Source organism: Arachis ipaensis, chromosome B1 (genome assembly GCF_059453495.1).
Source record: "Arachis ipaensis isolate K30076 ecotype BB chromosome B1, ASM5945349v1, whole genome shotgun sequence".
NCBI lineage: Eukaryota > Viridiplantae > Streptophyta > Magnoliopsida > Fabales > Fabaceae > Arachis > Arachis ipaensis.
The window spans coordinates 77484052-77498254 of NC_142436.1; the positions used below are offsets into that span (position 1 = coordinate 77484052).

General features: G+C 30.2%; 1 protein-coding gene across 2 annotated transcripts; it reads left to right on the forward strand.

Moving 5' to 3' along the window:
* The first annotated feature begins 5631 nt into the window (after positions 1-5631).
* On the forward strand, positions 5632-9748 carry LOC148577119 (metal tolerance protein 11). 2 transcript variants are annotated; one of them, XM_088501493.1, is made up of 6 exons: positions 5632-6079; positions 7239-7348; positions 7520-7765; positions 8068-8148; positions 8242-8475; positions 9047-9748. In XM_088501493.1, exons 1-6 carry the CDS (start codon positions 5905-5907, stop codon positions 9389-9391), a joined length of 1191 nt encoding a protein of 396 aa, XP_088357619.1. In that variant the 5' UTR covers positions 5632-5904; the 3' UTR covers positions 9392-9748. The 2 variants fall into 2 exon arrangements, with proteins under 2 accessions (XP_088357619.1, XP_088357620.1); XM_088501494.1 differs by lacking the exon at positions 5632-6079 and adding an exon at positions 6421-6603.
* Positions 9749-14203: the final 4455 nt, after the last annotated feature.

Here is a 14203-nt window from a genome sequence, read left to right on the forward strand (position 1 = left end):
ATAGCTTAGGTCAAAATTTGTCTATTTATCTATTTAGTATGATATTTTAGTTTAATTTTGGCATAATTTTAGTGTCTATGATGTGATTAATTATCTATATAAAAAATTGTTTTAATTTAATAGTACATGTAGTAGTTTTGAATATACTGATAGAAACAATTTTAAAACTATTATCAATTTTAGCCATTATAGTTAATTCTCTAACTCAATCTTTGAATGTAATAGTCATTAAATAGAAAATTATATTCTTAATATATCAAAATTAATCTCCTCTATGGTGTAGTATGGACTATAGATATATACAATTTTTTAGTTGATACTTTTTGAAAATTTCTATATGACAATGTCTCATATAAAAAATTCCCATAAAATAAAATATTTTATTGTTGGGTTGGGCCTTCATTGTACAAAATTCCTATAAAGCCCACCATGACTGTATATGGATCCATATCAAAGTATCAAACCAAATAACAAATATATTTTTGGAAAAAAAGAACTTTTTAGAATTAATAATGTATGCTATGAAATATATAAATAATAGATCTAAAAATTGTTATTATTGTTTTTCTTAATAAAAAATAATTTGATCCATGAAGAGGGACTAAGGTCCTATCAATTTTTTATTTCTCCATCCCAGAATTTAAATGATGAAAGTTATTTTCAGTTTTCTTTTCAAAATAGATAAAATATAAAAACTCACAAATACGCAATTATTATAGATTTTAGATTTCCAGAAATATTATAAAAGTTATATGGATAAACACCAAGTCACCAACAAACTCATGACTCAGTATTATTGTTCATTATTATTTTTGTCTCTGTTTATTCTTTTGCGAACTTTCCTCGTCCATAAAGCAGGTTAGGGGGACCATTCTCTATTAATATGTGGCCGAATTCAAGGAAGTTGCATCATGCCCAACAAAATAAATGACTAAAATGAGTATTATATTGATATAGTTCGATTCTTTTTTAAAATAAAAATATTTATATTTTAATTTTAGGGTAAGGCACATAATTATATCAGTACAATAATAACAATTTTACATCAATGTTCTAAAATAAAAAATGTTACGTACATGTCTCCATACACATATTTATATAAATTGAATTAGGCTAATTTAAATTAGATTTTGTAGTAATAAATCAAAATAGGGTGTATCAGATTACTAGTGTTGGAGAAAACTATATAAATCGAAACAGCTTATATCGATTTATGCATTACTAAATCGAATGTAATCAATTCAATTTATGTGCATTGTGTGATAGTAATAAATTGACACAGCCAAGTTCGATTTAGTATATATGAATCAACCATACGAATAAATCGACATCAACTAATTTGATATAGTAGGATACACCTTTATAAAAAGGAACTGAAGTTTATTCCTCATTATAGTGGGGTTCGCAATGGTTAGTAATGAGAGTTTCTTAGTTTTAGTGCACTATAGAGGGTCGATTAAAAAAAAAACGTGATTTGGGATAAAATTTATTGATAAAGATCCACCGAGTGTTTTTTTAAAACCTTCAATGAGTTTCGGTGAATTTCAGAACACTATAATCGAAAAATTTGGACTGCATGGTATGAAACGGGATGATAAATTATTCTATAGAATTTCAATTTCGGTGTTGCACAACAGTGTGAAGTACGATTCGTTCGTCATAGACAGTGACAAGATTTACAAGTTCTGTTCTATTGTCGTCGCCAGTTTTCCAAGATGAAGACCCCTAAGCTATTAGCTAAGCTTGTAGATGTGGTCGGTAGTTCAGGAGGTTCGAACTGAAATTCTCAGTCGACGACAAATCCAGCCGCTTCCAGATTGAAACTTGTTGGTGCCTCGTTATCTGTGCCTGTGATTGCACATGCGGCCGTTTTAGTTGCATCTTCGTCCTTCGCAGCTGATATCAACTGCAATTGTGACGGAGTAGTAGGTGACAATCGATCCTTCAGTAATCTTGTTATTGCTATGACCGGTACTCCTGTTATGGTCCCAGTTTTCGAAGAGGGTGGAGCACTGGTTGGTATCGATGATGTACTGCGGGATGATGATGATAATGATGTGGAGTCCACCATGATTGTTGATGATCGTGATGACGACATCGCTATGAATATTCCAATTAGGGCTGGTAGAGCATCTAGTTCAGAAACTCATTAGTACTTTTCATACTTTTCAACTTTAAACTTGGATGCCATGACACAGATGTCTTTACCGGGAGTACTCTTTAAATTTGGGATCAGAGATCCACAGGATACTGGAGCGTCGGCTGAGTTCCAAGTCGAGCAGCAATTTCAGGATAAATAGGAGGTCGTGTTAAGCGTGACGACTTATAATATCCGTTGTGGAGTTGAGTACAAAATGTTGAATTTATATAGATATGTGTATCAAGACATGTATGTAACGTTTTTTGTATTGAAACATTGATGTAAAATTGTTATTGTACTGATTTAATCACGTGTTTTATCTTTTTTTTTTTTTGGATTGTCTATTTCAAGTGTAATTATTCTACTGTGATATATTTAATTATTTTACTATGATATATTTAATGTTCGATTAGCCGGGTACCAAACGGATCAGATGAGCGAAGTGGTTATGAGGGATGAAGGGAATCTGGTCCAAGGATGCTGGCGAATGTATGTATCTCCCGGATTCGTGTCTAAGGATGGATCGTTGGAGCCTCGCGACCTCACAAGCTGTTGTGGTGTAAAGGGGGAGCCACCTGCAAAAAAGACTCCGACGTCCAAGTCAGAATCCGTACAGATGGCAGGAGAGAGAGGGTATAGTGACGTACTTCGGGGAAGGGTAGGACCCTCCCCTATATACTTCGTACCTAGGGTGGGTCCCACAGAAACAGACCCGCCTTTCAAAAAATTTTTTTCCTCAGCTGTTAGGTGCTTTGCTGGAGGAGTAAAGGTGTCGAGTTGACCTTCGAATTCGGATCCGACGTGCCTGTTGGGTCGACCGCCCGGGTCGAGGCGTAATGCCAGCTGAGCTGAGTCGGAACATTTAATTATTTTGATAATCGATTATTTAGTTAAAAAAAATGCATCTGAATGTATAAATATAAAAAAATACATAATAATTAATTTATTTAATAAGTTTTAGTATACGTATTTTTTTATATTTTATTTAGATGTATATGCATTAAAATTGATTTTTTTCGACTGAAACTAATAACATATTTAATTTGTTTAGAAAAAGGTTATCGATTCTGATCAATTTTGATGACATTATCAATTTATTTATATTTTCCAATAAACGAAAATCAATTATAATAGTCTCTTTCCATGCAACTTGATAGGAGAAGATATTCAAATCCAAATCCAAGTAAAGCAATCATCTTATAATAGTCCAAAATTTTGAATAGATTGGTTATAGTAATTTAATGAGAGATTCATATTTCTTTTCATAAAATTCATCGATAATAAAATTTATATCAAATTTTGTAGTATTTTTTTAATGTAAATAAAAAAATAATTAATAAAAAATTTATCTTTTATTTTATTTTAAAATTTATTTTTTATAATATTTATAACTGAAAAAAATTAAATTATACTTAACAAAAAAAGCTGAGGCCAAAATCTTCATTTGTCTCTATATGTCCGTTCTTGTCTATAATTTATAATATAAATATACAATATATATTATATTTTTTAAATACTTTTCTTGTATAATTGTCAAAGAGAATTATTTATATGACTTTAGTTTATTGACAAACAGATATATAGTTTTCCCCAGAATCCCACTCACCATACAACACCTTCCCTTATTATGCATTGCAATAATAAATTAAACAATTATTATTTATTATATCATTCGATAATGGTATATTCTTTTATTATATTCTCTCCCACCCAGTTGGTTCTCCATCTCTGTTAACAATTTGATGTTGATTCTGAAATATAATGCTAAGAAAAATGGGCAAATTGTACATTTTGACTAAAGAAAATTCAAACATATTATTAGAGCTTTTATTTGCAATATTTAGAGTTGGTAAAAATCAATGAATATAGATTGGGTCCAATATTTGAAAACATTTTATCCATATAATCTATCCACTTTTTTAAGATACTATCTAGTTGTTTCAAAGCCATGCTGTAGAGAATAAAATACAAAAAAAATTATCAAATATTTTATTCATGTCAAATAAAATATTACATCATAAATGTTGTTAGGTTAAGAAATGAATAAATTCCTTGTCATATCCAATAAAAAGGGAGGTGCATCATACATGCATCATATCAAACTAAAAACAAAAGTTTTTTTTTTTTTTTAATTCAACATAATATTCTTTCACCAATATTTAAAAAAAAAATTCAATATTGTCGAGTAAAGAATTTAAGCCTAAAATTTTTTATTGGAAAAAAGTAGTTTTAGTATTAAAAAATTAATTATTTGATTATAAAAAGGCTGGTTATTTTTTATAGTTAATTGTTTTATCTTTACATATACATATATTTATTGTTATAAATTTTTAATATTTGTAAAACATTTTTATAAACAATTATACAAGAAGTTGTGTAAAAAAAAAATCAATTATGTTACATATATACTAGAAATAAACTACCATGTATACTGTATAGATTATAAATTTAGTATTTCATAAAAAAAATTTATATTATTATAAATATATTTGATTATTTATCTATTACATAATTAATTATTTTAATATAATAAATTTAATTTTTAATAATTAATTATTTAATTAAAAAATACAAATCAATATATATATAATACATAATAATTTTTTTGTTTTCATAATAATTAATTTTTAGTGTATATAAACATTTTTGAGAGGCAGTATATTTATCAACACTCATGCACTTTAAAAAAAGTATCAATACGGAAGTATACATAATTAGTTACCAATAATGATAGATACTCTAATATATAATTTTTTTTATATTAAAAGTATTGCATGCTCCATTATTTCATCTAAAAGAATCTATATTTTGTCAACTCTATTTACAGCAATCATAAAAGTCTTTACAAATTGGGAATTCTATTTTTTTTTTTAAAAAAACGTTGAGATTCAGTGAAGGTGATTTACATTTACTTTGATATTTTTTTTGGTAACTACATTTACTTTAATATATTATTTGATTTGTTATTTTTATCATAGAAACATAATCCAAATAAACCAAACCTATACGTATTTTTTGGCTCAGATAAAAAAGGCACTCAATTGGAGACTTCTTGGTAGAATGAATGAACACGCCATGTTTGAGTAGAAACTCTATTGGTAATTATTTTTATATAAAATTATTATTTATTATGATAAAAATTTAGATACAATTAAATTTATATAAAATTGATAATAAAAAATTATTATATAAAAATTTAATTATATTATTTAAATTATTTAATAATTATTAACTATCAATTTTACGTAAAATTGACTGCACTGTTAGGTTTTACTCATAGTATCATTTTCAAAACCCGGGACCAGATTCATCATTCATGTGGCCCTTGCTCCGCGCAAAATCTCATCCGTCCACGTGTACAATACCAAGCCACCACGCGCCAAAACCATCAATCGTCGTCACCGTCCAACAAAACCACCACCACGTATCGCGCGTGTTCCTTACTCTCTTAGTTTCAGCTACTACTCACTCCTTCAGCTCATTTCTTTTTCATGCCTTTCAATTCCCCTCTCACAGTCTCACGTTTCGAAACTATTTCAATTGTGTCTGCATCTTTATTACAAGCAAAGAAGAAAGAAGAAAGTATATCATAGCATCAACACCAACCACAACCACAACCACAACGTTCTCTAAAATGCATCAATGCAATCACAACCGTTGATTCTTCTTCTTTCAAAATCTTGATCTACTTTTTCAGTCAACAACGACGACGGCGAGAACGTTATAAACGACGGCGTTTTAGGGGTTTCTGGTGAACGGAGACAATGGTGGAGACGTTGGAGGTGCAAAGCGACGAGCAGAGATCGCTGCTGTCGCCGGACTCGAACAATGGCGACCGTTCATGGCGGTTGAACTTCGAAGGGTTTCAGATGTCGTCGCCGCACGCGGACAAGCAAGTGAAACCCTCGCGTGGAATCCATGACTGCTACGGTGTTCTAGGTACAGCACAAACGATAAAATCGAAATGTGGAAAAAAAAAAAAAGAAGGAACAAATGAAGAAATAAGATGAAGATAATTGAGTAATGATTCTAATTAGTACCTTAATTTGTAAGTGATTCAAATTAGTACCTCACATCGGTACTTGTCAGATGCTAATTTGATCGGAACTTTACTATTTTGAGGGTGAATTTGAGGATTTACTGACAAATATAAAAAATTTTGCTATAACCTTTTTGGAATTTCTTTCGGTATTGGTTTTGTAGTATATTTTCTTGGAATCTGCTTTTTGTTATGATATGGTGAGGTTAATTTATTTATTGTGAGTGGGAATCTGGAATTTGCTTTCTATGAATGGTTGTAGTTAATTGCGAGCTTGTGCTTCTAGAGTTTTTGCTGTTTCTGTGTGTACGAGAAGGATTTAAGCTCCCTGTTTTATATTCTTTTGTATTTTCTTTTGCTATAAGAGTATACTGATACTATTTAGGGTTAGTTTTTCTCTTTCCGATGGTGGATTTCGTTCAAGGTGAAATTTCAGAGTTTGTCGTTGCATTTATGTTTGTTTGGCCTGGTTTGATAGTATTTATTGGAATTTTGTGTTTTGGCCTAAGGGTCTGGGACTCTGGGTATAAAGTGAAGGTCCTTGTGAAGATTTGGGTGTTTTGGGGTTCTTTCCGTTTGCACAATAAGTTAGTAGCTTTTGGTGATTGAATTGTACACTTTCATGCTCCATGTTTTTAACTTGAAGAAGTTTCATGAAATGAAACTGGTGTATTAGGTTTTGCATTTGGATTTTGGATCTTTGCCTTGTGTCTTTAAATGGAGTTTTGTTGCTTCTGTGATTCCTGCAGATTTATGGAAGGCTTTGCTTTTCAAGTTAACAATCTGTCCGCTTGTTTTCATATGACTTGCTTACTGTGTTGTCTGGTTTATGGAGACTTTTTTCTTATTATTTTTGTGGTCCTTTAAATTAAGTTTATTTGTACTTGAGCTTTGAGTGTGCTACTGAATTTTCTTCATCCATGAATTCTTATGTGCGGATTTCTTTCTGAGAGGAGGTTAATTATATTTCTAACAAGTTTATTTTGAATGATGGTATCTGTATCTTACTCTTACCTACTGAAATTTGAAATGATATTTCTAAAAGTATTCATTCCTCAGGGCAAGAAGATAACATTGCTGAGTACTATCAGCAACAGGTTGAAGTGCTAGAGGGCTTTAATGAAATGGATGCCTTGGCAGAACGTGGTTTTATTCCTGGGATGTCAAAGGTCTATATTTCATTCTGCTTTCTATGTTTCCAGCTGAGTTTTCCAAACAAATTGATGTCCATATAATCGACTAGAGTAAAAAGTGGTTATATAAATAAGCCACTATTGAAATATATTTTAACGTTCCAAATACATCAGTGCCTTTGGCTGAATATCCAATTTTGTGTACAGGAGGAGCAGGAAAAGCTAGCAAGAAGCGAGACGTTTGCCATCAGACTATCAAATGTAGCAAACATGGTTCTCTTTATTGCTAAAGTCTATGCATCAATCAGAAGTGGTTCCTTGGCCATCATTGCATCCACTTTGGACTCGCTTCTTGATCTCCTGTCTGGATTCATACTCTGGTTTACTGCATTTTCCATGCAAACACCGAACCCGTATCAGTACCCTATAGGAAAAAAGCGAATGCAACCTTTGGTTAGTTCTCCTAATTTATATTCTTTTTGAGAATGTCTGAATATCAACTTATGTTCTTGCCTGTCATACAAAGAGTTGGTATTTTTCTGTTTCCCTATCTTCTTGGCTCTTGGGATTTACTTTATAATTAAATCAGATATTGAGAAAGATTACTATGTTATAGTTTGGTTCTGTTGTGTAATTGCGTAACGCGTACATATGTTCCATGGATAAAGCATAAAAGAAAATTTCATCGATAATTCTCTAACGGATAATTATGTTTTCATCTTGCCACTAAATATTGAATTCAAATCTGGTTGCAGGGGATTCTTGTTTTTGCCTCTGTTATGGCAACACTAGGATTGCAAATTATTTTGGAGTCAATGCGGACACTAATATCAGATGTAAGTTGATTATTGGTTATGAAGTTGACGTACAAACGGATAACAATATATCGTGTTTCTCTAATCTAATCCATTGCATAATAACAACTCCAGGAAAATGCATTCAGCTTGACCAGAGAACAAGAGCAGTGGATTGTTGGTATTATGCTTTCAGTGACGTTGGTCAAATTCCTCCTAATGATCTATTGCCGCTCCTTTACTAATGAGATTGTCAAAGCCTATGCCCAAGATCACTTTTTTGATGTGATCACGAATGTCATTGGTCTCATTGCTGCACTTTTGGCAAATTATGTAGATGATTGGATGGATCCTGTTGGTGCTATCATTGTAAGTGAATATTCCCCCTTTGTTTAATGGTTTGAACTGTGTTATTTTGTTAGCCATAGAAAAGGACACACAAGTCTTCTGCCAAACTCTCCATGAATTTATGTTAAGTTCTGATTCATACCTAGGAGTAAAAGCTAATGAACCAAAATATACAAAAATGATATTTTTTATTCCTCACATTCATTGACAACAGTGACCATCTCTGCATTAGCTTCTGCTGTCCTCCTGTATTTTTACAATTTATTCCTTTTTATGGAAATCAATATCCTGTGCAAATGGGACCTGGTTAGACGATTGCAACTGTCAAATTAGCCTCGTAATTTCTGTAGTCTCTCTTCCATGAATTATTGCATGTTATGATGGTTTGATGCATACAGCATACCTTTTATATCATACTCTAGACTTCTAAGATTTAAAGAACAAGCATTAGTCCTTTTGAGCAGTACCATATTGTGATGGAAGCGATGTCATATTATCACTATTTATGTTTACTTGCCAGCCTATATAATAGCTTGTAACATATAACTTTCAATTGCCTTACTTATGGTTATGGCTGACTCTTCTACTACAGCTGGCTTTGTACACTATCCGCACATGGTCGTTGACAGTGCTGGAAAACGTGAATTCCCTGGTTGGAAGATCAGCTGCACCAGAGTATCTTCAGAAACTAACATACCTCTGCTGGAACCACCACAAGGCCGTGCGGCACATTGACACTGTGCGTGCTTACACTTTTGGGTCTCACTACTTTGTTGAGGTTGATATTGTCCTGCCTTCTGATATGCCCTTGCAAGAGGCTCATGACATTGGGGAATCACTGCAAGAAAAGCTTGAGCTTTTGCCTGAGATTGAACGTGCCTTTGTTCATCTTGATTATGAGTACAGTCACAAACCTGAGCATGCCCAATCCCATTGATAGCAGCAATTAGGAAATGCAATGCCTTGCCATCAATTGTAAATGTGAACCATTTCACTTGGATTCCACTCTAAAGTTGCTAATCTTCCACATAACCCTGTCATGCATCATAAGTTCTTAAATCTCAACTTGGTAATATATGCCCCAAGTGTATGTCATGATAGGAAAATCATGCAGAGATCCTTGAACATCCCAGAGTACTATAGTAGCAGAAATAGATTCCTTGCTTCTACCTCTATTCAGGTACAGTATCACCCATGTATTGTATCTCAATATAGGGTGCTGGTTAAAATGTGCAAATCTAATGTTTTCCTTGGACCAGTTTCATGATTAAACTATAGGATGTGTTTTTTTCTAGTTCATGTTTTTGCCTTCCAATTTTCCGTGATTTCTATGTCTGGTAATTTTGTTGAAAAACAATACATGTGAGGGCTTTAACATCAAAGATCAATCTGGTAAGTTGCCAAATTAAAGATGAATTTCACGTGTAATATCAAGTGATTCGAATATTTAGATAACATACCAGCAAAGGTTATGCATAACTATCATCTTAGATTTGAACATTTCTGTAACTCTTTCACACACACACACACACTAGCTATTTATTTTTTGTGTTGGAGTGCAACTGGTGTTTTCTAATAATGTGGATGGTTAACATTTTTTTTTTGTATGGACACCACAAATCTGAGGTCAGATTTGTGGTTTTTATTTTTTTTAAAAAAAATTACAAATCTGATCTTTAAATTTGTGCTTTAACAATAAAAATTTTTTGAAACATGCAAATTGAACCCTCTGATTTGAGGATTTTGAATTTTTTTTTGTTTTTTTATTCAAAATTTACCCTCAGATTTCTATTCCTACACAAAACCAATATTCAGTTTTCTATTCTACCTAAAATCTGACCCTCAGTTTTCTATCCCTACCCAAATCTGAGTCTCCGATTTGTAGTTTCTAATTTAAAAAAAAATAATTATCTCTATATCCATAAAAAATATACCAACTCTCCATAACTATGTATTATAAACCTCTCCAATTCATTACCAAAAAAATTAGCCCCACACACACACATATATATATAGGGAAGGTCTTTAAATAAATGTCAAAAGAGCTGGTTTTATTTCGTGACGTGCAAATGAGTCTGTGGATCAACCGATGAAGTCAAGGAAGATAAAATATAATATTAATATGCCATGTGCGACACGTTCGACGTATGAAATTCATAATAGATCCAACAAACAAGATATTTATTTAATTTAATGTCCTTTTACACTAAGCATCATTTTCTGTTTTTTGTTTTCTGAGAATGTTAGGGGATAACATTTATTTAAGAGAAAACTGATGATTATCTAATTTTTTAATAATAATAATAATAATATCGTTGTTAAAGAGAAACGTTTTTCTTTTACGTATAGTATAATACGAAATTAAACTAAGACAAACAATGGGACACACTTAATATACTATATTTAAAACTAAAAGTTTATCTCAACTTTGCACGAACCATCTAATTTTGTGATTATACGACAATTTAGGTGTGTTATCCCTAACCATATGCAACCTGACATAAACAATCGAACCACCAAAAAAAAAAAAAAAAACATAGTGCATGAGTCCATGTCTTCGGAACTAAGAATTCATAATATATATAATTACCTGGTCTTATTCGATTCCTTTGTGTTTGATTTCAAAACATGAAAATGATACTACCACTTAAGTCAGAGAGAGTATTTAAAACTTAAAGAGGTTAATAATGTAAATAGAAAACTGCTTAGATAAGGTAACATCTACTGAGAAGTTAGATCTTAAGTTGCGTGTTCAATAAAGACTTGTTAACCTATTTGTTAATTGTAATTAGTATGCGACTATTTCATAACATCTATTGCGTAACACCTCAATATAAAATTCTAAAACATGCGTGATTCTGATTCATAAACCTTGACAAGCAATGAAAGAAAGAAAGAGCAATCACCATCTTTAGAATAATTTATTTAAAACTTATTTTATTCAAGTGATATAATATTCCATCGTTTAATTTCAAGTGACATGATAAATAATAATCTAATAGTCTAATATAATAATGATTAATAACGATTAAACCATGATCTTTGAAAATGTTTGATTTCAAATACGTTTACCACTCCTAAGATACTATAATCCTATCTACATATGCATGTATGTTTCGTAATTAGACGGGTAGTCAACTCACTCGTCTATTTAAATAAGTGTAAATGGTTCAAATCTCGTATTGTGTATGCATGAAAATGAAAATATTGATTAAGGGTGTTCAAATTCAAACCGATCTAAATTAAACCGTTCATTCAATCCAATCTAAACCGAAAATCGATCAAAACCGTATTAATTTGGATTTGATTGGATTTTATTTTTTTTAAACCGCTGGATCGGATTGGATTTCAGATCTACTTTTCATAACCGATCCAATCCAATCCAAACCGCACAATGTGCAATAATATTATTATTTTATTATTATAGTTACAATTATACTTATAACATGTTTAATTTGTTAACATTTTATATTATTCATGTATTATTATTATTTAATAAATATTTTATGTTTAAAATATTATTTATTTATTTATTTATTTTAACTAACCTATAATTTTATTTCTATTATTATGTTATCATTAGCTTTTTGAAATATTATTGAGACTTATTATGTCATTGTTGATTATTTAAAATTTGATGTTGAGACTTGTTATGTGTATTTAATTTTTTTAATTTACAAAATCGCAAATCCAATCTAATCCAAACCGCTTAAAATTGGATCGGATCGGATTTTTTCAAGAAAACCATCCAATCCAAACCGCACCGCAAGTAAAATTAATATTCAGATTGAATGAATTTTTAACTTAAAACCGATCCAAACCGCACCGCGAACACCCCTAATATTGATACATAGATTTTAATGTTCCATAAGCAATTATAGTAAAGTTGTTCATATCATTGACTGTGACAACATCCTTCATACAATAATAAGCACATTATATAGCAACATACATTAAATACAAGTGATGGTCCAATTGCCTATTTTCATGACCTGATTATTACCTGACAAGTTAGGTGCATCATTGTGTAAGTTTGTAACCAAATTTTATTCCATTTTATTTTATAATTTTTTTTTTGTGAAAATACTATTTAAATTTTAATGAACCCCAATTAGTTTGATTTAAGTTAGTGACTAACTCTCTCAACAAACATGTAATGACCAATGGTATATCATTCTAACATATTTTTAAGTTACTCAAAGTACAAAATACAAAATGAAGTTTTTAAGATATATTTGATCCAATCATAGTACAGTGTGAATACAAAAATTCAGTTATAAATTAATCTTTGTGTATAAAAATTATATTTGGCTTTTCAAAAAAAAAGTCATTATATTGTTATAAACAAGTTTGATTATTTGTTTATTATTAATTTGATTATTCTAATAATTATTATTTAATTAAAAAAATATAAATTAATATATATAAATATATAGAAATATATAGAAATATATAATGACTAATTTAATTACTTAATTAACATATTGTATTAAGTATTTTTGCTAAGAAAATGAATATCAAGAGTTTAGATACAGTCTTATTACTGCTTTATTAGTAGATTTTAAATTAATTATTAATTAAAATATATTAAGTGATGAAAAGCAAGTTTCTTTAGATAATTAAATATTCCCATAAGTAGTCAATGACAATAAATTTTCACCATAAAAAAGGTGAACTACTTAACAAATTAGAACCTTACAGCTATATTGATTAAGAGTAGTATATTCCTAAAATTTAAAAGATTAAGAGTAGTATACAATTTTATAAGAAAGCTGATTAAGCCAAATCCATCATTTAAAAAATAGTGAATACCCATCTGACCCTGACAATTATCTCAAAAGGACAACGGGACTTTTAAAAAAAAAAAACATCTAATTCGGTCTCTGATCTTTTTTTTGGAATTGATTAACTCCTGTACAAAAAAAAATAATATTAACTTTTTCTTAGTACAGAGACTTCATTATCCTTTCGAAGTAATTATTAAAAAATGAGTTGAGTTTTTTTTTTTTATTAAAGATCTCGTTGTCTTTCGAGATAATTATGAAAAACTATTTTAAATTTTTTTCTTTAAAAAAGAATCTTGCTTGTAGTTGCAGCGTATCCCATAATATTTTTAGATCTTCATGAAAAGACGTCTAGGTTCACGTCAATCATTCAAAGTTGAGCTACTTATTATAAATAATATAAAATTTACAGCTAATAATATTATGACAAATGTCTTCATTGTTCATTATTTATTTGCTTTTGTGAAAATATGATTGGCTTTCTATAGAATTAATTCAACCCACCAATACGGGCACATACATTATTGGCCACCATTTCGAATTTCCCAATAGATCATATGGCATATCAAACGATGAATAACTAATAATGAAATCCTATAAGAAATTATTAATTTCATCATAGAGTAAATGATATTTTGTCCTTTTATGAGGGGAAGATTCATTTTTTTTCCACCTCACTATTCGATTCATAAAGTGGAGCTTAAGCCATATTTGACTAATAAACCATCAAATAATAAACAAGTGAAGATTTGGTTTCCCAATTCCCACGTTTCTTCTTTCTTTCCCTCCAATTATTCATAGGAAGAATACTAAATCATACCGATCAATATTTTCAAAAATATTTATAATTTAAACTCATATATATATTAGTCCTAAATAATATATAACTCACAATTAATCACTAAAATTTCAATCATTTTGAAGATTTGAATATATATATAAAATTTAATTTTGATAAAATAATT

Coding starts and splice junctions, on each gene's coding strand:
- LOC148577119 (XM_088501493.1), top strand. CDS start 5,905: ATGGTGGAGACGTTGGAGGTGCAAAGCGACGAGCAGAGATCGCTGCTG. Junction 6,080..7,238: donor TGACTGCTACGGTGTTCTAG/GTACAGCACAAA, acceptor TTCATTCCTCAG/GGCAAGAAGATAACATTGCT. Junction 7,349..7,519: donor TTATTCCTGGGATGTCAAAG/GTCTATATTTCA, acceptor TTTTGTGTACAG/GAGGAGCAGGAAAAGCTAGC.